Source organism: Stegostoma tigrinum, chromosome 37 (genome assembly GCF_030684315.1).
Source record: "Stegostoma tigrinum isolate sSteTig4 chromosome 37, sSteTig4.hap1, whole genome shotgun sequence".
Taxonomy (NCBI): Eukaryota; Metazoa; Chordata; class Chondrichthyes; order Orectolobiformes; family Stegostomatidae; genus Stegostoma; species Stegostoma tigrinum.
The window spans coordinates 21,368,791-21,390,583 of record NC_081390.1 but is presented as its reverse complement, the minus strand read 5'-3'; the positions used below and the strand labels follow the sequence as shown (position 1 = coordinate 21,390,583).

Below are 21,793 nucleotides of genomic sequence, written 5' to 3'. Positions count from 1 at the left end.
CAGCTTGTTGGGCTACACAGAAATATAGAAACATCACAACAACCCAAAAAGGAATAGGCCATTCAGCCCTTCAAGCGTGCTCCTCCATTCAATAGGATCATGGCTGATCATTCAACTTGGTATCATGTTCCCAATTTCTCCTATATCCCTTGATTCCTGATCCCTTTAGCACTGATGAGCATATCTAAGTCCTTCCTGAAAGCAATCAATGTTTTGGCCGCAAACACTTTCTGTGGCAGAGAATTTGACACGTTTACCACCCGCTGGTTGAAGAAATTTCTCATCATCTCAGCTTAAAATGACCTACCCCATATGCTTAAACTGTGTCCCCTTGTTCTGGAATCCTTGGTCATTGGGAGCATCCTTCCTGCATTTACCCTACATAGTCCTGTTGGAATTTAATACGTTTCTATGAGATTCCCTCCTCATTATTCTAAACGCCAGTGAATGTCGTTCTAATCAATCTAGTCTCTCTTTATACCTCAGCCCTGCCATCCCAGTAATCAATCCGGTAAGTTTTCATTGCACTCCCTTCATAGACAGAACGTCCTTCCTCAGATAAGGTGACCAGAACTGCCACAACACTCCAGGTATGGTCTCACCAAGGCCCTGTACAACAGCACGAAGATAACCCTGCTCCTGTACTTCAATCTCCTCATTATGAAAGCCAGCATACCACTTGCCTTCTTTACGTCTTGCTGCACCTGCTCACTTGCGGCGACTGGTGTACAGGTCTTGTTGCACGTCCACCTCTGCCAAGTCCAACGCCATTCCGTTAATAATCTACCTTCTGCAAAGTGGATACTCTCGCATTTATCCACATCATGCTTCATCTGCCTTACATTTGACCGTTCACTCAACTTGTCCAGATCACTGTCACTGTTCAGTCTCCGTCTGTAAGTCTGTGAGGGTTGGAGTGTTCATCATTTCCTCATCAGTGGCTCATTGTTAAAATAGGAGCAGCTCCAGCGTGAGATGTCTGAGCTAGCCTTTTTAACAACTTCATGGACTGCTGCCAAGGAAGGTCTATTTATTGCCTCCTTGGATCTTCTAGACTCCCGTAAGATGTTTCTAATAACTAGACAGAGGGTCTCCTGACTGTGGTGCTACTTCAACCCTCCACTTGCCGAACCTGTCTGTCCATGGGCCATGTGAAGGAAAACACCAGATACTTTCTCCTGGAGCTGTTTTCCCTGCGCTTCCTGGAGACCACAGAGAATGCTGTTACCTCTGTTTATGCCAGGACATTGCCGTGGTGCAGTTTGTTCCCCTTTCCTGGCAACCTGGAGACAGTTCTCATGACCACTGGTCCTGACAGAAGGTCACACTCCACATTCACCTGGGAAAGAGCAATGGGTGTGTGCCCTCCTTCAAATCCCGATCCTTTAGCATTTCCTGCGCTGTCTGATGGGAAAGTGAAGCATTTTCCCAGATGTAGTGTTTGGCAGGAACAAAAACAGAAGTTGCTAGAAAAGCTCAGCGGGTCTGGAAACATCTGTGAAGAAAACAGTCAGAATTAATGGTTCGGGTCTGGAACATTAACTTTGATTCTTCACAGATAATGCCAGACCTGCTGATCTTTTCCAGAAACTCCTGTTTTTGTTCCTGATTTGCAGCATCTGCAGTTCTTTTGTTTTTTATGTAGTGTTTGGCAGATCCTGATACCTCTCAGTATCACTACAGGCTTGTTCATTTCACCTTGGGAAAATATGGCCACCCTTCCTTTGGATGTACACTGCCAGTAATCCTCCTTGATGTTATTGTTGTTGTTATAGTTGATGCACTGGTAATGACTGAGGGATCCAAATCAAGTCGTAGAGCCATAGAGATGTATAGCATGGAAATAGATCCTTCAATCCAACTTGTCCATACCGACCAGATATCTTAAATTAATCTAGTCCCATTTGCCAGCATTTGCCCTATATCCCTCTAAACCCTTCCTATTCATGTACCCATCCAGATGCTTTTTAAATGTTGTAATTATACCATCCTCCACCACTTTGTCTGGCAGCTCATTCCATACATGCACCACCCTCTGTGTTAAAAAGTTGCCCCTTAGTTCCCTTTCAAATCTTTCTGGTCTCACCTTAAACCCATGCCCTCTAGTTTTGGTCTCCACTACCCTGTGTACTCTATTAATGTAGAAGTTTGTCTCCTCTTTGTCGATCCTTCATATAATGTTAGATAAAATCTCTATCGAACTTTTAACATTTCTTGGTTTGGGTAAATTTCACAGAATTATCTTAGTGTAAGTGGAACTCATTGTGTTTTCATAAGTTGTCTCAGTAGGCATAATGATATAATGAGATTTCTATGAGATTCCCTCCTCATTATTCTAAACTCCAGTGAATATAGTTAGAAACAATCAGGTCTCCCTTTGTACCTCAGCTGTGCCATCCCAGGAATCAGTTTGGTAAGCCCTCATTGTACTCCCTCCATAGCCAGAACACCCTTCCTCAGATAAGGAGACCAGAACTGCCACAACATTCCAGGTGTAGTCTCACCAAGGCACTGTACAACAGCAGCAAGACATTCCTGCTCCTGTACTCCAATCCTTTCACAATGAAGGCCAACATACCATTTGCCTTCTTTACATCCTATTGCCCCTTACTGTCAGTACCTGGTTTGCCTATGAGTCTGCATCATGACTTAGAGCAGTTATTCTGCCTTTCCTCCTTAACCCTGAACATTGTTTCTATTTAGATAATCATTAATGCCCTCATGAATGCCTTAATTGAATGTATCTCCACAGCATTTCCAGGTAGTGCATTCCAGATCATAACAATAACTTTGCGAAAATGCTTTTCCTCACATGGCAATTACTTTCTTTGCAAATTACCTATGTCTGTATCCTTTTGTTCCTGATCCTTACATATTTTCTCTGACCAACCTCCTCATGGTTTTGAAAGCATCTATCAAATCCCCTCTTAGCCTCCACTCCAAGGAGAGCAGCCCCACCTTCCTTCTTCAATCTAATGCGATCATGGAAGTTTCTCAGCCTTGGAACCTACCTCTTCTGCACCATCTCCAATGTGATCACCTCCTTCTTAAAATGTGGCGTCCACAACTGTGCTCCAGCTAACTATTGTCATGTACAAATTCATTAAAGCTTCCTTGGTTGTTGGGGTGAGAAGATGGTGTAATGGTGATGTCACTGTCCTAGCAATCCAGAACCCCAGGCCAACATCTAGGAAAGGTCACCAGGCCCGTAACGTTAATTTTGTGTCCTCCTTCACAGATGCTGCCAGACCTGCTGAGCTTTTCCAGCAACTTTGTTTTCGTTCCAACATTCTGGAGATTGGCTCATTTCGTATCATGATGGATTGTGAAATTTAAATTCAATAAAATCTGGAATTAAAACGCTAGTTTAATTGTCACCATGTAACCATTGCCAATTAGTGTAAAAACTCATCTGGTTTACTCTTGCCCTTAAGGGGAGGAAATCTTCTGTCTTTACCTGGTCTGGCCTACACATGACTCCACACCAACAGCAATGTGATTCGCTCTTAACTGCCCCCCGGACAACAAATACTGCCCTTGCCAGTGATGCCCACATCTCATAAACAATAAAAAAGAACTCCACACTCATATTAATAAAGCTGAGGACACTGTATACTTTATAAACTGTCCTCTCTATCTTTACTGGCTGATGCTTGTACACACCTTGCTCTCTCTGTGATCCACATGCCTTTTAGAGGAACATCTACGCTTTGAATATCTTCATGTTCTTTATCCCAATATTTGACATAAACAAACATACATTCAGAGAGAATATAAATAAAGTTGCTAGAAAAGCTCAGCAGCTCTGGCAGCATCTGTGAAGGGAAAAACAGAGTTAATGTTTCGGGTCCAGTGGCCCTTCCTCAGAACCCAAAACGTTAACTCTGCTTTCTCCATCACAGATACTTCCAGACCCGCTGACCTTTTCCAGCAACTTTGTTTATATTCTTGATTCACAGCATCTGCAGTCCTTTTGGTTTTTATACATTCAGAGAGATTCTTACCCTTTTGTTGTAGTTTTAATACTTTCAGTTTTGCCAAATTCAACTAAGTAAAGGATCCTAACCCGGGGGAATGGTGCATTTTTGCTATTTCAAGCCTTTTAATGTCAATGGCTGTTGTTGGAAGTATCACACAAATCAGCTGCCAAATTTTTGCTCCCTCGCCAATGTGAGAAGTGCGCTCACAGAATTTTGCCTCTGGATAAAATTCTGTGGCTGCCCACTTCACATTTCCAGTTGACTAATTCCATTATTTGCTGGCACATTAAAGCCTCCCCTGAGTGCAGTCTGTCCAGAGAAGTTACTGATCTGCTCCAACCCATTTCACATAAGCAGATAGCATCAGCAGCTGGCTGATGTGTGAAGTGCCTGAGGAGCCTCAGTTACCACCCTGTGAGGACACATTTGTACTCTGTGTGCTGAGGCATGTAAGAGAGCGGACGTCGCTGGGCCTTTACACATTAGAAAATCTCTCAATTCTTCCTATGCGTCCCTAATATAACTATATCTTCTTAAATAAAAGGGAGTTTAGAGAATGTTCACTCAACTCATTCCTGGGTTGTGGGGCTTGCGTGAACAGGTTGCACATTTTGTATCCCTTGGAGTTTAGATGAATGAGGTGATTGCATTGAAACATGTAACATTCAAGAGGCCACTTGATAGGATGGATACCAAGAGGGCGTTTACTGTTGTGGAATTAGGGGACACTGTTTGAGAACAACAGAGCTCCCTTTCACGGTGGAGATGAGAAGAAAGTTCCCTCTCAGAGGATAGTTAGTCTGTGGAGTTCACTTCCCCAGAAAGCACTGCAGGAAATTCAAAGCTATAAGAAACGCAAATGGAACTTTGGCATTTATTGCTAAAGGAATAGAGTATCAAAGAACTGTTGCTGCGACTGTACAAGAAATTAGTGAGACCTCACCTGGAGTATTACAAACAGTTTTGGTTCTCTTATTTAAGATAGGATGTCTTTGCATTAGAGGCAGTTCAGAGGAAATTCACTAGATTGATTTCTGAGGTGGCTCGTCTTATGAAAAGAAATTGAGCAGTTTAGGGCGATACTTGTGTGGAGTTTGAAAGAATAAGAGGAATATAAGATGCTAAAGAGGATTGACAAATTAGACATAGGGAGGATATTTCCTCCTGTGGGGTAATCTAGCACAAGAGAAGTTATTTTAGGATAAGGGACAGCAGATTTATCACAGACATGAGGAGAAAGTACTTTCCTAAAAGAGTCATGATTCTGTAAAACTCACTACCTCACAGTGCAGTAGATGCATTCAGTAAATTTAAGGAGCAGATAAATTTTTAATTTGACATGGATTGAAGGGTTACAAAGAGCAGATAGGAAAGAGTGGAGTTGAGGCCAAGCTGAGATCAGCCATGATTGTATTAAATGGCAGAGCAGGCTTGCGGGGCTGAATGGCCGACACCTGCTGCTAGCTGTTATGTTTAAAATCCTCAATCTGCCACGGTGAGATTTGAATCCGTGACCACAGCACATTACCTGGTCTCCGAGACATGAATGTGACGTTACACCACAACTCCCCTAGACTTCCCCTTATTGCTTCGTATCACCAGTTGTATCACTTTGTTGCTAACATAAACTGTCAGGATCAAAGCCAATTCTGTTATGTGACATTGCTGTGAATGACAGGAGCAAGCTACATAAATGAATGCTTGATAGATGACACTTTAACCAGAAGATGTAATTTTTTTTCTTTGAGAAAGATGAGAAATCTATAATTGATTAGGCATAATCAATTAGGCAAGGTCATTGACATTGCTCGTATGTTATTTGTTAGGTTCAGGCATGACTTCCTGACTAACCAGTGTTGGTTTTAAATAAAGCTGCTCAGATGTCATGGTACAGTTGGTTGTTTTCTTTCTGTATTAGCTTGGTCAGTTCAGTTGGCAATGCTCACTTTATCTTATCTCTAAGAAATGTTACCAAAGAATATTCCCACACAGAATTAGCCTGAAATGCAGTGATGCTGCATAAGGATGAAACAGCAGTCACTTTACACACAGCAAGGTCCAACCAGATGAATAATAAGCTCTTGCAGTTGAAACTTTGTGGTTTTTCTATGTCAATCTACATACCTTACTCCACCAAAAGTCAGGTCCTTGATGAGACAGGTGTCTTGAATTTTATTTACAACACTAAATATTCACACATGTTCTGTGCTTATTGATGTGCCTGTGCGTTATCTATACAACTGACTGATGGCACTACACTGACTATGTGGCTGAGAGAGAGTGACTGAAGGTGAAACAGGTACCTTTATAAGTGAACATATGTATCCCGATATCAAGTAAGTGTCTTGAAGACTTGGTGCGTGCCTGGTCTTGAATCACGACATAATGTTGACTGCGTGTGTCCTTGAAAGTTTTTCAAATGGTGCTATGGGATCATTAAGTTGCACTGGAATAGGCTGATAATCCCATCTAAACTTGTCATCTCTGACATTGCAGCAGTGCACATACACCGGAGTATCACTTTGGGGTATCTCCTCAAGGGCTAACATGAACCCAGCACCTATCAGGAGGGCGACTCGGTCAGGTGTACAGGCAAGGGCAACTCCAGTACTCCTGGGCATCAGTAAAGTGGGTTCTCAATTATAAATAACTGTGTTTTCTAATCAACCTGTTCAGGGATGTTGTTGTATAAATGGGGCAGGTTGCACTTGAACCCATGTCTCCTGGCTCAGAGACATGAATACGACCCAGACCGCAGAGCTCTCAATGATATACTGATGAGGACAAAAAGGTGCAGACTTAGGTAGAGGATGGACATTAAAGCGGGCAGCTGTGCTGAATACCTTTGTTCTTCTCTATTTTCCACATAAATGCTGGAAAATCATGGTTTGGATGAGCTGTACGCTACGAGTGAAGTGGGAGCTTTCTTCTACAATCATTTCATTCCAGTACATCCTCATAAAAACTGATCGTTTCATTAAATTAGTTTGTAGACTGCCCATAGAAACCTTGCTGGAGCAATATAACTTGCTTGTAGGTACAGTGGCTACTTAAAGATCAATATCAATGAAGATCACTTTTCAACAGGGGATTATCATCCCTTTGAAGCTATTGGGAGGGCTTTAACTGTCTGTAAACACCCAATGCAACAATGTCATTCACATCATAAAAAGGTCTAGCTGCCCTGATGGTATCATTATATCCCAGGTAAGAGAGTTGACCTTGAACTGGGAGTTATTTTAAAACCAATGTGAATGAAGATTTGAAAAGAAGAAAATGAATCACATGACTGGTGTGAGTGTGTGTGCATCTGGATTCGCTCACATTCCCCAGGCCGGTGTTTGCTTTATTCAATTACAAAAGTCATTTGATCACTGGAATCAGTCACATTTTGGAAGTTAGAGAGAAAAATCACATCGAGGAAGCCAAGATTTCAACATTGAATTGAACACTTTCAGAACCTTCCTCCTTGTTACGCTCACCCCAGGACTTGTTCTGTTGGGTTCTTCCCAGCTCAAGTCAACCCATTTCAACTATTCACACATCCCGTTAGCAAAGTGTGGAGCTGAATGAACACAGCAGGCCAAGCAGCATCTTAGGAGAACTAAAGCTGACGTTTCATGCCTAGACCCTTCATCAGAGAGCACTGACCCCTTCACCTGCCTCCAACACATCCCATTAGCACCCATTTAGTGTTTACTTCTCTCCCAACTTACTATCAGCAACCTCTTTACTTACTTTTATTTCTCTCTCTGTCTGGTCACTGTCTCCATCTATTCGACTCACTCCATCTCCTTCCACACACACCCCATCAGCAGCATAGGTGCCACCATTTCCCAGTGCTTTCAGTTCTTTTTATTGACTCATTAGTGGGATGTGGGCATCTCTGGCTGGCTATCATTTATTGTCCATTCCTAGTTGCCCTTGAGAAGATGGTGGTGATCTGCCTTCTTGAACTGCTGCATCTGACCTGCTGTGGTCGATCCACAATGCCATTAGCGCCAGAATTCCAGGATTTTAACCTAGCAACAGTGAAGGAACAGTGATACATTTCCAAGTCAGGATGGTGAGTGGCTTCGAGGGGAACTTGAAAGTTGAACATTCACTTGAATGTTCACTGGACTTGAAACATTAACTCCGTTTTTCATCCCCGCAGATGCTGCCAGATTTGCTGTGATGTTCCATCATTTTCAGTTTCTTTGTTTCAGGCAGCCCGAGCTGAAAAGTAGCAGCTCTATCTATATGTAACCCATAAAGGTCAGTTGTAATTCTGTCCTATAACAAAGTAGCCCACTAAAGGTGTAGGAACACATCACACTTCAAGAGAAAACCAGTTATAATCTCTGAGGCTACCTTGCTTTAAGAGTTTGATGTTCATACAAAACAGATCAGCTTTGCAATAATATGAAAGTTAAATTGATGACTGTTCCCTTGGATCCTGTCAAATATCAGTGGGAATGTGTTGGAATGGCCATCAAATTAATGGGATGCAGCCAACATTGGGTACCCACACCCTCAGCCAAGACCCAGCATTCCTTTTGTTAGGACACATCAATTCCTGCCTTATACATCTCAATGATCCCTGGTAGAAACTCCAGGGACCTGAGGAACCACTGTATCTAAAAGCAATTTATTTTATTCACTCATGCGAAGAGGGCATCATGATTGGTTGAACCAGTATTTATTATGTATCACTAGTTGCCTTGAGATTGTAGTGGTGAGATGAATTCGTGAACTGCAGTAGCCCATGTGCTGTAGGTAGACCCACACTCCCGCTAGGGAGGGAACTGCAGGTTCGTGCCCCACTGATACTGAAGGAATGGTGATAGATTTCCAGGTCAAACTGTCTTAGAGGGGAACTTGCAGCTGGTGGTGTTCCCATGTTATTTGCTGCTCATTTCCTTCTAGATGCTATTGGTCATGAGTGCAGAAGCAGCTGTTTAAGGAGGCTTTGAGTGAATTTCTTGGTGAATCTTGCACCAGCAAGATTCTTACGGGCAGTCCACAAGCTAATTTAATGAAAAGATGGTACAGGAACTCAACAATTGTAGGAGAAAGGCTTTCATAGAGCTCCTGCTGTGTAGTTAGATCAAACTCTGATTTTTCCACCATTTACTTAGAGTATACACAGTAGAAATAAGTTGACGAGGCCAACCAGTCTTTGTGGTTGCTTATACTCTACTCAAGTTCCTCCCATTCGTCCCCATTGGTGTATAATTGAGAGCCCCCCAACAATGATGTTTTCAGTGGACCTCACATTAGCTTCTTGTGAAGAGTTGGTAAAAGGGCACCATACCTCGAAGTGCGCCCCCCCCCCCCCCCCACCAAGTCCCACCCCTCCTTGCAGGCAATGTATATATCTGTGTTCCATCACTTTGCTGCTGCAACCCTTAAATGCAAGTCCCCCATGTTCAGTACAATTGGGACTGATATTATTTGGATGGGCACTTTCTCTAGAAGGAGACTTCAGGGATTTTCTGCACTGTGAAGCTGAGCGTGACTCTTGGTTCCCTGGGCACTCACTCCCCTTTGCTCAAGAGTCTGGTTCAGGCACCAGGCACATGTTGTATTTACACGATTCCTGCAGCATCCACCCATGGTTTGACTGCACCAATTCTGCAGCTACAGTGTAAATCCTTCAGTTTTAGTCATGATGATCATTGTGTAGAAGCAGCCAGGGAAGATGTTTGCTTTTAGGGTCATTCCACCAGAAAGACCTTGAGTTTTGGCTCTCCGTACCTGCGTGTAAAAGTGCCCTGGAATTATTTTGAAGATCCCCACGTCCCCTGACCAGGCAACATCGTTGGAAAATGACAGTCGCGCCATTATCATTTTTCTACTGGTGGAAACTTGCTGTGTGCATTTTCTATGTTACAACAGTAATTACACTTCAAAAAGTGCCTCCTGGGTTGCAAAGTGTTTTGTTAAGTCTGCAGCTCATGAATGGGTGCTGCACAAAATGCAACATTTTCTTTTTATTTTACGAAACGGATTTGGGTCTTGGACCGTCCCACTTGAAGGCTGTTCCACACGTCCACTTCAAGTGTTGGCAGCTCCTGTCCTTGAAGAAATACGTTATTCCAAAATTATGATTTGACTCATTTCACTTGTGTTGGCCTAGACTTCCCAGCAAAATGTAATCTGGCATTGCCTTCATACCTCAGTCAGACACCCTTCCCATTGCTGTTTTACGGCAGCGATTCATTTGGTTAACCCAGCGTATTGTTTTGTTGTATAATCAATGCAAACTGTTAAAAATTGTTGTCAACATCTGTTCACTTGCTTCTCATTGTAGTGACTCACACATTTCCTTCCTTTCGGGTCTGTATTGACCAAACCTGTGTTTCCTCTTTCCACAGGGATTCATTTCTGCTGTCCTCACAAATTGTAGGCGGGAGGATGGATTCATCCCCATCAATAAAAGCCTCTGGTAAGTATTGCTTCAACCTACCGGAAAAAGGCACTCCGTTGGAAGAGCACAGATGGGAATTCTTTAATTGGATGCTGTCAAAGTGTGACTTATATGGTTTCTCAAGCTGTTAGCGAAAGAAAGACTCGTATTTGTATGACTTCCGATCACATCTCTCAGAGGTGCCTCAGTTTGCTTCATACAATCTCCAATGTGGTGATTTTTATTACTGGGGCAGTTGCTTTCATTACACCCAGCATGATCCCACAGTGAGATGGATAACTTGTTGATAATGATTTGCATTTATTTAGTGCTCACCTGACTCTGGAATAAACCTTGTGTGATTCATTTTGCCAGTTTTATTTTGAGCATTACACATTTTGATTGATGAAAGAAGTGCACAGAGGCCAGTAACGCATCACCAAGTCACCCTTTATTTTCATGTGCTCAGAGCCAGTCCCTAGAATGAGGAGACTCTCTGAATCTCCTGTTTATATCTGTCAGCTAGGGTTCACTGTTTGGCCCAGGTTAACAACCTCAATCAAGAGTCTCCTGATCAATGAGATCCATCCGGCCTTTATCCTAATCATCACAGTTAATTATAACTTAAAGAAATCAGAAGTTTTCCTTCTGAAGAATCCTCTGTCTGTAAGCACCTGTTGCCCCTCAAACTTCCAGCTCTTCTGCCATCACCACCGAAAATGTGCAAGTTCTGCCCACAGCCACAAGTGCGATATCCTTAGCTGGGTCTTAAAGGGAATGCAGGGTGGGAATACAGTTCAGATTATTGAGCGCCCAGGCTCCAAGCTGAGCAGGGAGTGAAGGAAGGTTGGTGGAACTGCTGTTACATAAGGTTTGAGACAGGTGTCAAATTGAGAGGCTGTCGAGGGAATAGAAATGAGGGAAGGTTCAGATTGAACATGAAGGCAGACGGTAAGGGAAGGAGGAATGCTGCTGTCTTGGAAATATATTGCTTTTCCTTCACCGTGGCTGGGTCAAAATCCTGGAATTCCCACCCCAATGGCATTGTGGGTCAATCCACAGCAAGTGGCCTGCAGCGGTTCAAGGAGGCAGCCCACCACCACCTTCTCAAGGGGCAACTAGGGACGGGCAATAAATGTTGCCTGTGATGCCCACATCCCACAACAAAAATGAATTAAAAAACAATCGGGAGATAAGAGTGATTAGACTGTGAGGACTGGGATAGAAATTTAGTTAGAGATAATAGGAACTGCAGATACTGGAGAATGTGAGATAACAAGGTGTAGACCTGGTTGAACACAGCAGGCCAAGCAGTATCTTAGGAGCAGGAAAGCCGACGTTTCGTACCTGGACCCTTTATCAGAAATGGGTCATTATTTTGGATTATTAATGATTTAGAAATAAGGATAGGTTTCCAAAATTGACTAGCTCATTGAAAATAATCATTCTAGATCTTTGCCATTATTCAGTTTTCATCCTTGGTAAAAATTATTTTGCATATGTTATTACCCTGTTGGCAACTACACGACATTGTATTGCTTATTGATTATCTGCCTTCTGACAAACACGACACGAAGCAAGATACAGTGATGTATTTCCTTTCAATGTCAGCTTTCATTAGTGGTCAAGTTTATGATTGGAGGGACAGACAATGACAATTAATACACTTAAATGTGTTGGGACACAAAGGTATTCGGGGATGATCTCATGTTTCCAGTGAGTGGGAATAGAGCTTCACCGTTCTTCTGCTTCGCATTCACAAAAATAGTTCTCTTAATCACACAGACTATAAGAATTGTTCTGATGAAGAGGCACCAGACTCAAAACAATAACTCTGCTTTCTCTCCACAAATGCAAACGAGACCTGTTGTCCAGTCTGAGTTTGTCCAGCAATTGTTGTTTTGTTTCAAATCTCCAGCATCCACAGTTCTTTGTTATATTTTAACCAACTAAAAACTGTTGATATTTTTATATGATTTGAGCATGTAAAGGCACTGTTCTCAGGTTAACTTGTTCTGGGCTGGACAGCACAGCTTCAAATGCAATTTGAAGACAAATAATAGAGTCTCCATATTTTTAACATCCAGTATTTGCTGGCGTGGTGGCTCAGTGGTTAGCACTGCTGCCTCACAGTGCCAGGGATCTGGGTTCAGTTCCCACCCTCAGGTGACTGTCTGTGTCTGCATGGGTTTCCTCTGGGTGCTCTGGTTTCCTCCCACAGTCCACAGATGTGTAGGTTAGATGGAGTGGCCATGGGAAATGCCTGGTTCCAGGGATAGGGTAGGTGAGCGTGTCTGGATGGAATGCTCATTAGAGGGACGGTGTGGACTTGATGGGCCAAAATGGCCTGCTTCCACACTGAGGGATTCTATGATTTGACAGGTCCCTTTAGCAGCACCTTCCTACAACTTCTGGTCTAGCTCAGTATTAAAGCATTATCTAGAAACTTGGCAGCCAGCTGTAGTAAGACAAAGGCACACAAATGTGTCAATGACAATTTTGGTTACTTGTTTTGTTTGGTGAATCGTCAATTGAATCTGAAAGTGTCTTGCTGGACTTAATACGCTGGTATTTAGGCTGCAAAGCCATCAGAACTGATCAAAGATAACACGGTATAGAGTTGGACGAACACAGCAGGCCAAGCAGCATCAGAGGAGCAGGAAGGCTGACGTTTTGTGCCTAAACCCTTCATCAGGAAAAAAGAAGAGCTGATCAAAGCCTGTCTAGTTCTTCTAACCGTCCTTTTAGGATGGCTGTGTGATGGTTGTCAGCTGAGCATTCTCCTCTTTGAACTCTCTATTGGGACTGATGGTACAATAACCCCAAAGGCAAAGCTACACTTACTCCAGTTCTTTTCTGTATCTCTGTAACGTACATTATTCTCATTGGTCTCCAAAGCTGTCAGATCCCAAAGGTATAGTGTGCTGTTAATCTGGGGTTAGTACTTTCACTGAGTAACGTGCCAAACTGCATGGTGTCCTGTTATGTGGAATAGACACTAATGACATAAGGAAACTGTCATACTGCCTTTTGCTACAGTTTACCTCTTACTTTTAATGAAATTGTCTCATAATTTATAATCTGAAGTATGGGGCTGGTACAACACTTATTGCACCACCTACTCTAACAGCTCCTAAGAGGGCTCATTATATATCTAGGAATAGTCTCGCAATAAAATCCTTTGGAGTTATGAGAGGGTTCGATGGGGTAGATGTTTTCACTTATGGGGGCGTCCAGTGCTTTTAAGAAATGGCACTACCTAACAAATCCACTAGGGGATTCAACAGAAAGGAACCAAGGATGTTGAAAAAGTTAAACTTGCAAAGGCAAGAAATATTAAGGCAAATAGTACAAATACTTTTAAGGGAAAGCGAGATAAACACAGGAGAGAGACAGGAGTGGAAGGATTTGTCAATGGGGTGAGATGGAGTTGAGGCGGAGAACGATGGACAAAAAGCCTTTTTCCGTGCTGTGAATTCTGTGAGTTAATTAACTCTAGCAATATAAATTGCTGTTCGACCCAGATTGTGTGTGTATGAGTCACAATTTAATCCACAAGGACCATTATCTATAATCCCTAAACTATCACAGATGCACAAGACCTGTATTAAAACGAGCTGGAGAAACTCAGCAGATTTGGTGCATTTGTGGAGAGAGAAGCAAAGTTAATGTTGAGGGTTGGTGTTGACTCGATGAGCTGAATGGCCTGATTCCACATGCAGGGATTTTATGAGTCTATGATTACCTATTATAAGGTACTTTCAGGCTGAAGGTAAACAGGAGAAATATTTACAGGTTGTAAACTAAACGACCAATAAGATCTTTTTAAAAAAACAAAGAACGAAATTAAAGAAAAGAGTTGCGACACCAGGCAATGTGTTGTACCTGCATGATGTGGGAGCTGTGTACCCCATTGTGGTTCATTGTAATCACAGTTGTTAGAAGTGTTGGTTGCTTGAGAAACTCTGGCTCATAGTTGACAAGCTGGAGTCTGAGCTTCAAACACTCTGACACATCAGGGAAGAGGAGAGTTACCTAGACAACGTGAAGAACCACAAAGGAGAAAGGATCCTGATGGGAGTTATGCACAGGCCTCCTAGCAGTAGTCAAATTGTGGGGCAGAAAATAAATCAGGAGATAGGAAATGCATGTAATAATTATCATGGAGGACTTCAATAACTAGGTAGACTGAGAAAAACAGATTGGTAGAGGATCTCAAGAAAAGGAATTTGTGGAATGTCTACAAGATAGTTTGTTTTTGGAGCAGCTTGTGATAACAGAACAGGCAATTTGGGATTTGGTGATGAGACAGACTTGATTCGGGAGCTTAAGGTGAAGGAACTCCAAGGAGGCAGTGACTATAATATGAATGAATTCACCCCGCAGTTTGAGAGGGAGAAGCTTGAATTAGATGTAATGGTGTTACTATTGAATAAAGGTAACTGCAAAGACATGAGAGAGGAGCTGGCTAGAACTGATTGGAAGGGGAGCCTAGCAGAGAAGACAGTGGAGAAGCAATGGCAAGAGTTTCTGGGGGTAATTCGGGAGGCACAGCAGATAATCATTCCAAAAAAGGATAAAAATACGAAGGAGAGGACCATGATGATAAGGGAAGTCATGGATTGCATGAAAGCAAAAGATAAAGCATATATGGTGAAGATCATGGGAACAGAGGATTGGGAAGACTTTAAAAATCAGCAGAGAAAAACTAAAACTGCAAAAAGTGGGGGAGAAGATGAAATATGAGGGTAAGCTATTATTAATATAAAAGAAGATTGTAGAATTGTATTTTTTAAGGTACATAAAAGGTAAGAGAAAGGCAAGCGTGGACATTGGACTGCTAGAAAATGAGGCTGGAGAGGTGGTAAATGAAATGGCAGAGAAACTGAATTGTTACTTTGCATGAATTTTCATAGCGGAAGGTACAAGCAGCATACCAGGCCCAAAGAGTGGCAGGGGGAAGAGATGGGTTTAGTGCCATCACTAAGGCGAAGACCCCAGGGAAATTGATAGGTCTGAAAGTAAATAAATCATCCAAACTGAATAGACTGCACCCCAGGGTTCTGAAGGAGATAGCTGAGGAGATTGTCGAGGCATTGGGGATGATCTTTCAGGGATCACAGGAGTCAGGGAGGAGCCCAGAGGACTGGAAAATCACTAATGTAACACCTGTGTTTAATAAGGGAGGGAGGCAGGATACAGGAAATTAAATGCCAGTTAGCCTGACCTCAGCCGTTGGTAAGATTTTAGAGTGTTTTTAAAATGGAGATAGATAGTTACTTGATTAGTAAAAGGGTCAAAGGTTACAGGGAGAAGGCAGGAGAATGGGGTTGAGAAGCATGTCAGCCATGACTGAATGGCAGAGCAGACATGATGGGCTGAATGGCCTAATTCTGCTTCCATATCTTCTGGTCTTATAAGTATAACAATGCTGACTTCTTTTGAAATCACAAGATTTCGCAGTGTTCCTCCTTTATCACCTGAAGAAGCGCTCCAAAAGCTTGCCTGGTCAAACAGTCTTGATATCCTTTTCTTATGGTTTCAAATAAATCTGTCGGACTATAGCCTGGCATCATCCGATTTCTGACTTTGTCCATCCAGTCTAACACCAACACTTCCACATCATATGCTGACTTTGGAATGAGATGTTAAAGTAATCCCGTGCCAATATTCAAAGAAGGAGTAGAGAGTTCTTTCAGCATCCTGCCCAGTGTTTCATACTCAAGCACCACCACCATTAGCAGATAAACTAAGCATCCATCCGATTTCTGTTTTTGGGCCTACTTTTTCCATCACCGATACGATATCTCTACAAATTTCAACATTTAAAAAGCTTATGGCAGTGTTTCTGAGACACTGACGAACTGCTATATAACGTCGATACTCTTCTATATTTGAACAGATTACACGTTAATGAAATGTGAGGCTGGATGAACACAGCAGGCCCAGCAGCATCTCAGGAGCACAAAAGCTGACGTTTCGGGCCTAGACCCTTCTAGGCCCGAAATGTCAGCTTTTGTGCTCCTGAGATGCTGCTGGGCCTGCTGTGTTCATCCAGCCTCACATTTCATTATCTTGGATTCTCCAGCATCTGCAGTTCCCATTATCACAGATTACACGTTAACCCTGTTTTCCCCAGAATTTAGAAGGCTAGGGGTTGTTCTGATTTGAAGTTTTCAAGATACTATCAGGAAAAGCCAGAGTAAATAAAGATAAACTATTTCCACTGGTTGGGGATTCTACAACTTTGTGAGGGGTAGGTCATGCCTTACAAACCTTATCGAGTTTTTTGAGGATGTGACTAGTAAGGTTGATGAGGGTCAAGCTGTGGATGTGGTGTATATGGACTTCAGTAAGGCATTTGATAAGGTTCCCCATGGAAGGCTCATTCAGAAGGTCAGGAGGAATGGGATACAGGGGAACTTAGCTGCTTGGATACAGAATTGGCTGGCCAACAGAAGACAGCGAGTGGTAGTAGAAGGAAAATATTCTGCCTGGAAGTCAGTGGTGAGTGGGGTTCCACAGGGCTCTGTCCTTGGGCCTCTACTGTTTGTAATTTTTATTAATGACTTGGACGAGGGAATTGAAGGATGGGTCAGCAAGTTTGCAGACGACACAAAGGTCGGAGGTGTCGTTGACAGTGTAGAGGGCTGTTGTAGGCTGCAGCGGGACATTGACAGGATGCAGAGATGGGCTGAGAGGTGGCAGATGGAGTTCAACCTGGATAAATGCGAGGTGATGCATTTTGGAAGGTCGAATTTGAAAGCTGAGTACAGGATTAAGGATAGGATTCTTGGCAGCGTGGAGGAACAGAGGGATCTTGGTGTGCAGATACATAGATCCCTTAAAATGGCCACCCAAGTGGACAGGGTTGTTAAGAAAGCATATGGTGTTTTGGCTTTCATTAACAGGGGGATTGAGTTTAAGAGTCGTGAGATCTTGTTGCAGCTCTATAAAACTTTGGTTAGACCGCACTTGGAATACTGCGTCCAGTTCTGGGCGCCCTATTATAGGAAAGATGTGGATGCTTTGGAGAGGGTTCAGAGGAGGTTTACCAGGATGCTGCCTGGACTGGAGGGCTTATCTTATGAAGAGAGGTTGACTGAGCTCGGTCTCTTTTCATTGGAGAAAAGGAGGAGGAGAGGGGACCTAATTGAGGTATACAAGATAATGAGAGGCATAGATAGAGTCGATAGCCAGAGACTATTTCCCAGGGCAGAAATGGCTAGCACGAGGGGTCATAGTTTTAAGCTGGTTGGTGGAAAGTATAGAGGGGATGTCAGAGGCAGGTTCTTTACGCAGAGAGTTGTGAGAGCATGGAATGCGTTGCCAGCAGCAGTTGTGGAAGCAAGGTCATTGGGGTCATTTAAGAGACTGCTGGACATGCATATGGTCACAGAAATTTGAGGGTGCATCCATGAGGATCAATGGTCGGCACAACATTGTGGGCTGAAGGGCCTGTTCTGGGCTGTACTGTTCTATGTTCTATGTTCTATGTTCTAACTAAGGGTCACAGTCTGAGAATTAGGGCCAAAGAGCCAGGAGAGATGTTAGAAAGCACTCTACACACAAAAGGTGTTTTGAACCCTCTTCTACAAATGGTAGAGGATGCTAGGTCAGTTATTCATTTTAAATCTGAGATAGATCAATTTTTGTTACACAAATGCATTAAGGGATTTTGGCCAAAGGCGGGCATATAGAATTAGGTCAGATCACAGATCAGCCATGAAACCATTGAATGGGGGAGCAGACTCTAAATGTTGAATGGCTTGCTCCTTGTTTCTTATGTAAAGGTGCATTTTCATAAGCTGACACTTCCGTTGTGGAATTTATCTTGGGAGATCATCCCTATGTGTACTGTTCTCTCCAGGACTTTCTGGATAACAGCATCACATCTCTAGATTGATATTTGCTTTGGAATTCTGCTTGCTGAGCACATTTGTCTATCTAACACCACTTGCTTTTTTTAAAGCAGCTCAGTGATGTCTCTAAATTGGAGAAATTGGTGTTGTCCTCTTCAGGGAAGGGAAGATTTGATAAGAGATTTGACGGGGTGTTCAAAATCATGAGGTCTGAACAGAATACTTTCGGGTGAAGATGCTAATGTTGAGGGTCAAATGGCACCGATTTAAAGTAGTTCGCATAAGAAGGAGAAAAGGTTTCATTTTTAATTGGCAAATGGTTCGGATTGAAGTGAGATTGGCTTGAGAGTGTGATGGAGCCAGATTCAATTTTTTCTTCCAAAATACAATGGAATAATTTTCTGAGGAAGATGGGTTTGCAGGGTTATTAGAAACAGGAGGTGAGTTGCTGTCGCAGAGAAAGAGTTCAGTCACAAGGGCTTCCTTCTAAGCTGTAGCCATTCCGTGATGTTTTTTCTCTCTGTTATTGTACTTTTTAGGTCCCTGTCCTACATTACCACGACTGGCAGTTTCTCCTTTGTCCTGCTGAGCCTGATGTACTACATCATAGCTATGAGACAGTGGTGGGGTGGAGAGCCATTCATCTTCCCAGGTAAGCAGCAAGAGCTGTCTCAACACTGTTCACTACATCCTAATCCTCAGGATCCAATTAGCAAGGACACCAGACATCACTCAGAATACTTTATTCTTTCATTAGGTGTGGGTTTTTGAGACAAAGCCAGCATTTGTTGCCGATCTGAAATTAACCTTGAACTGGGTGGGTTGGTAGATTATTTCTGAGGACAATTAGGAGTCAACCATGTTACTGTGGACTTGGAGTCATACATAGACTGGAATGGCAAATTTCCTTCCCTAATGACCAAAAAGGGTTTGTACAGCAGTAAGGGGCGGCACAGTGGCTCATTGGTTAGCACTGCTGCCTCACAGCGCCAGGGACCCGGGTTTAATTCCACCCTCAGATGACTGTCTGTGTAGTTTGCACGTTTTCCCCGTGTCTGCGTGGGTTTCCTCCGGGTGCTCCGGTTTCCTCCCACAGTCCAAAAATGTACAGGCTAGGTGGATCGGCCATGCTAAATTACCCATTGTGCTCAGGGATGTGAAGGCCAGGTAGGTTAACCATGGGAAGTGTGGGGTTACAGCGATAGGATAGGGGAGTAGGTCTGGATGGGATGGTCTTCAGAGAGCCAGTGTGAAATTGATGGGCTGAATGGCTGACTTCCACAATGTAGGGATTCTGTGAATAGTTTGTGGCTGAGATTAATTTCCAATTCTGGATTTATTGCATTGAAATCCCACCAGCTGCTGTGGTGGTATTTGAACCCATGTCCCAGATCTTTAGCCCAGGTCTCTGAATTACTAGACCAGTGGCATTACCACTGCACAGCCATCTCCCCTGCAACTGCATTGCCAAAATGAATGCATCTTCGCATAGTTCATTGATTTTTTTTCACATTGAAGACAAAGGACCCAGGATAATTCAAAACACAAAATAGTGTAGATGTTGGAAATCTGAAATAAACAAAACCCAAAAATGCCCATAAACGTGCTGCAGGCCAGGCAATAGAGGTGCAGAGAGAAAGAGAGAGAGAAAGAGAAAAGTCAGTGTCCTTTCTTTGCAACTCAGGATCTGTTGGTAGGATAACTGAAGGCAGTTATCAAATTTCAAGAGTAATGTTGCATTATTTCTGTACTGCACTGTGTGAGACATTCATCATAGTTACTGATAGAATGAACAGGAGGAGACACTGCACAGGTCCACCCATCACAAACCTGCAGTGCCTTAGTTTTCTACTTATCTCATTCCATGCAAACATAATTCAGTTGCATGCTGTCTTCTGCCCTGTTCAGTTAAGCCACTCATTTCTTACTGTCCATTAGTATCAGTGGGTTAGGAATTGCTAGCTGGGGATAATCGTGACAAAGGCAGGTTAATTAATCCTTCTATTGAAATAGAAGTTACAGAAATATTATATGAATACATTGAGAGTTAATTGCTTTTACTGCAAACACTATTTTCTAGCCTACTGACATTAACGAGTATCGAAAGTATTCCTGCTTATCTTAGGACTCTAACTGGCTAATACTGTATTAGAAGCCAATAATGCAGACGATGGGTTCAGGTGGCAGAAACAGCTTGTCAGCTGGACTCTTGCCGCTATAATCCCTTGTTGGACTGTGGTTTCTTCCATTGTGGAACTCCACCTTGATTCACATAATGTGCCAATCATGGCTGCTCTTCATCTGATCCAGATTGCCTGCTCACAACTGCTCTATATTCTCCTTTAATGGGTGTGGGAGTGCATGCACATAAAATATTTCATCTGTGTTCTGTATTTGTATCATAATAGGTTTGAGTTATAAGGCTGGGACTTTTCTCCCTGGAGTATTGGAGACTATGGAGTGACCTTATAGAGGTTTATAAAGTCATGAGAGATGTAGATAAGGTGGATAGCCAACAGCTTTTCCCCACAGTAGGTGAGCCTAAAACTAGAGGGCATAGGTTTAAGGTGAGAGAGGAGAGATACAAAAGGGTCCAGAGGGGCAATTTTTTTTCCACACAGAGGGTGGTGAATATCTGGAATGGGCTGTCAGAGGTAGTGGTGGAGGTCAGTACAATTTTATTATTTAAGATGCTTTTAGACATGTACACGGATGGGATAGGTGGAGGGATAGGGACCAAACTGGGCAAATGGGACAAGACTAATTATGAAAACTGGGCGGCATGGACAAGTTGGGCCGAAGAGCCTGTTTCCATGCTGTAGACCTCTATGACTCTATGATGAAAGCGTTGAGAAGCTCAATGGATAGTATATTATCTTGGGTTGGATTTGATTCTTCTACATGATAGGATCATTCGGATTCTCACGTATCTATCAGAACCACGCAATGTGACAAAGAACCTTGGATAGTGATAGGGTGAGACTTCAAAGTTTGAAAGTTGTAGAGGGTTCTGAAAGCAAAGTCAAAAAAATAGGTTTGATGAGACTTTAGAGAGTAGGAAGCAATGAAGAAAGTTTGAGTAAGTCAGCTTGGGAGTGCTAAAAAGTCAAGCCGTGATAGCTAAAGGCTCTAGATTTTGCTGTGGTGAGAAATTTCATGATTAGATCCCAGGCTTTCTACTAGCATTGTCATGAAGCCAGCTTTAAGAGGTATGCAAAAGTTAACTAATGTTGTGGCCCCTCGGTCCAACATTGTTCAATGTCTCTGTGACCCCCACCACCATCTTCTGCATTTGGACTATCGTAGTGCCACAGTGAAGAGCTGTACGAAGCCGTATAAAATGGTAATGCACAGAATAAGAAAATAGTAGAGAAAGAACTTAGTTGTAAAATGCAAATAAAAACATATATTGCACCATAAGTTGTAGCTTCTCTGTTCAGCAGTAATTCTCACCACAGACTGACAAAAGTGCACTCCAGGGTTTGATAGGGAACCAGTTTATAGTTAGTTTAAATGATAGCAGATGTGCAATATAAAAGGTTTAATGAGGAAAATGCATG

The 21,793-nt window shown here is 42.7% G+C and overlaps 1 protein-coding gene across 1 annotated transcript in view; it reads left to right on the top strand.

Annotated features, from left to right (window-relative positions):
• The window catches only part of si:dkey-192p21.6 (uncharacterized protein LOC565246 homolog), a 197,688-nt gene that overhangs the window by 173,472 nt on the left and 2,423 nt on the right, over positions 1 to 21,793 (top strand). Inside the window, 3 exon segments of the mRNA XM_059640359.1 lie at positions 10,340 to 10,410; positions 12,593 to 12,607; positions 18,773 to 18,885. Of these exon segments, the coding sequence (XP_059496342.1) occupies positions 10,340 to 10,410; positions 12,593 to 12,607; positions 18,773 to 18,885 (199 nt within the window).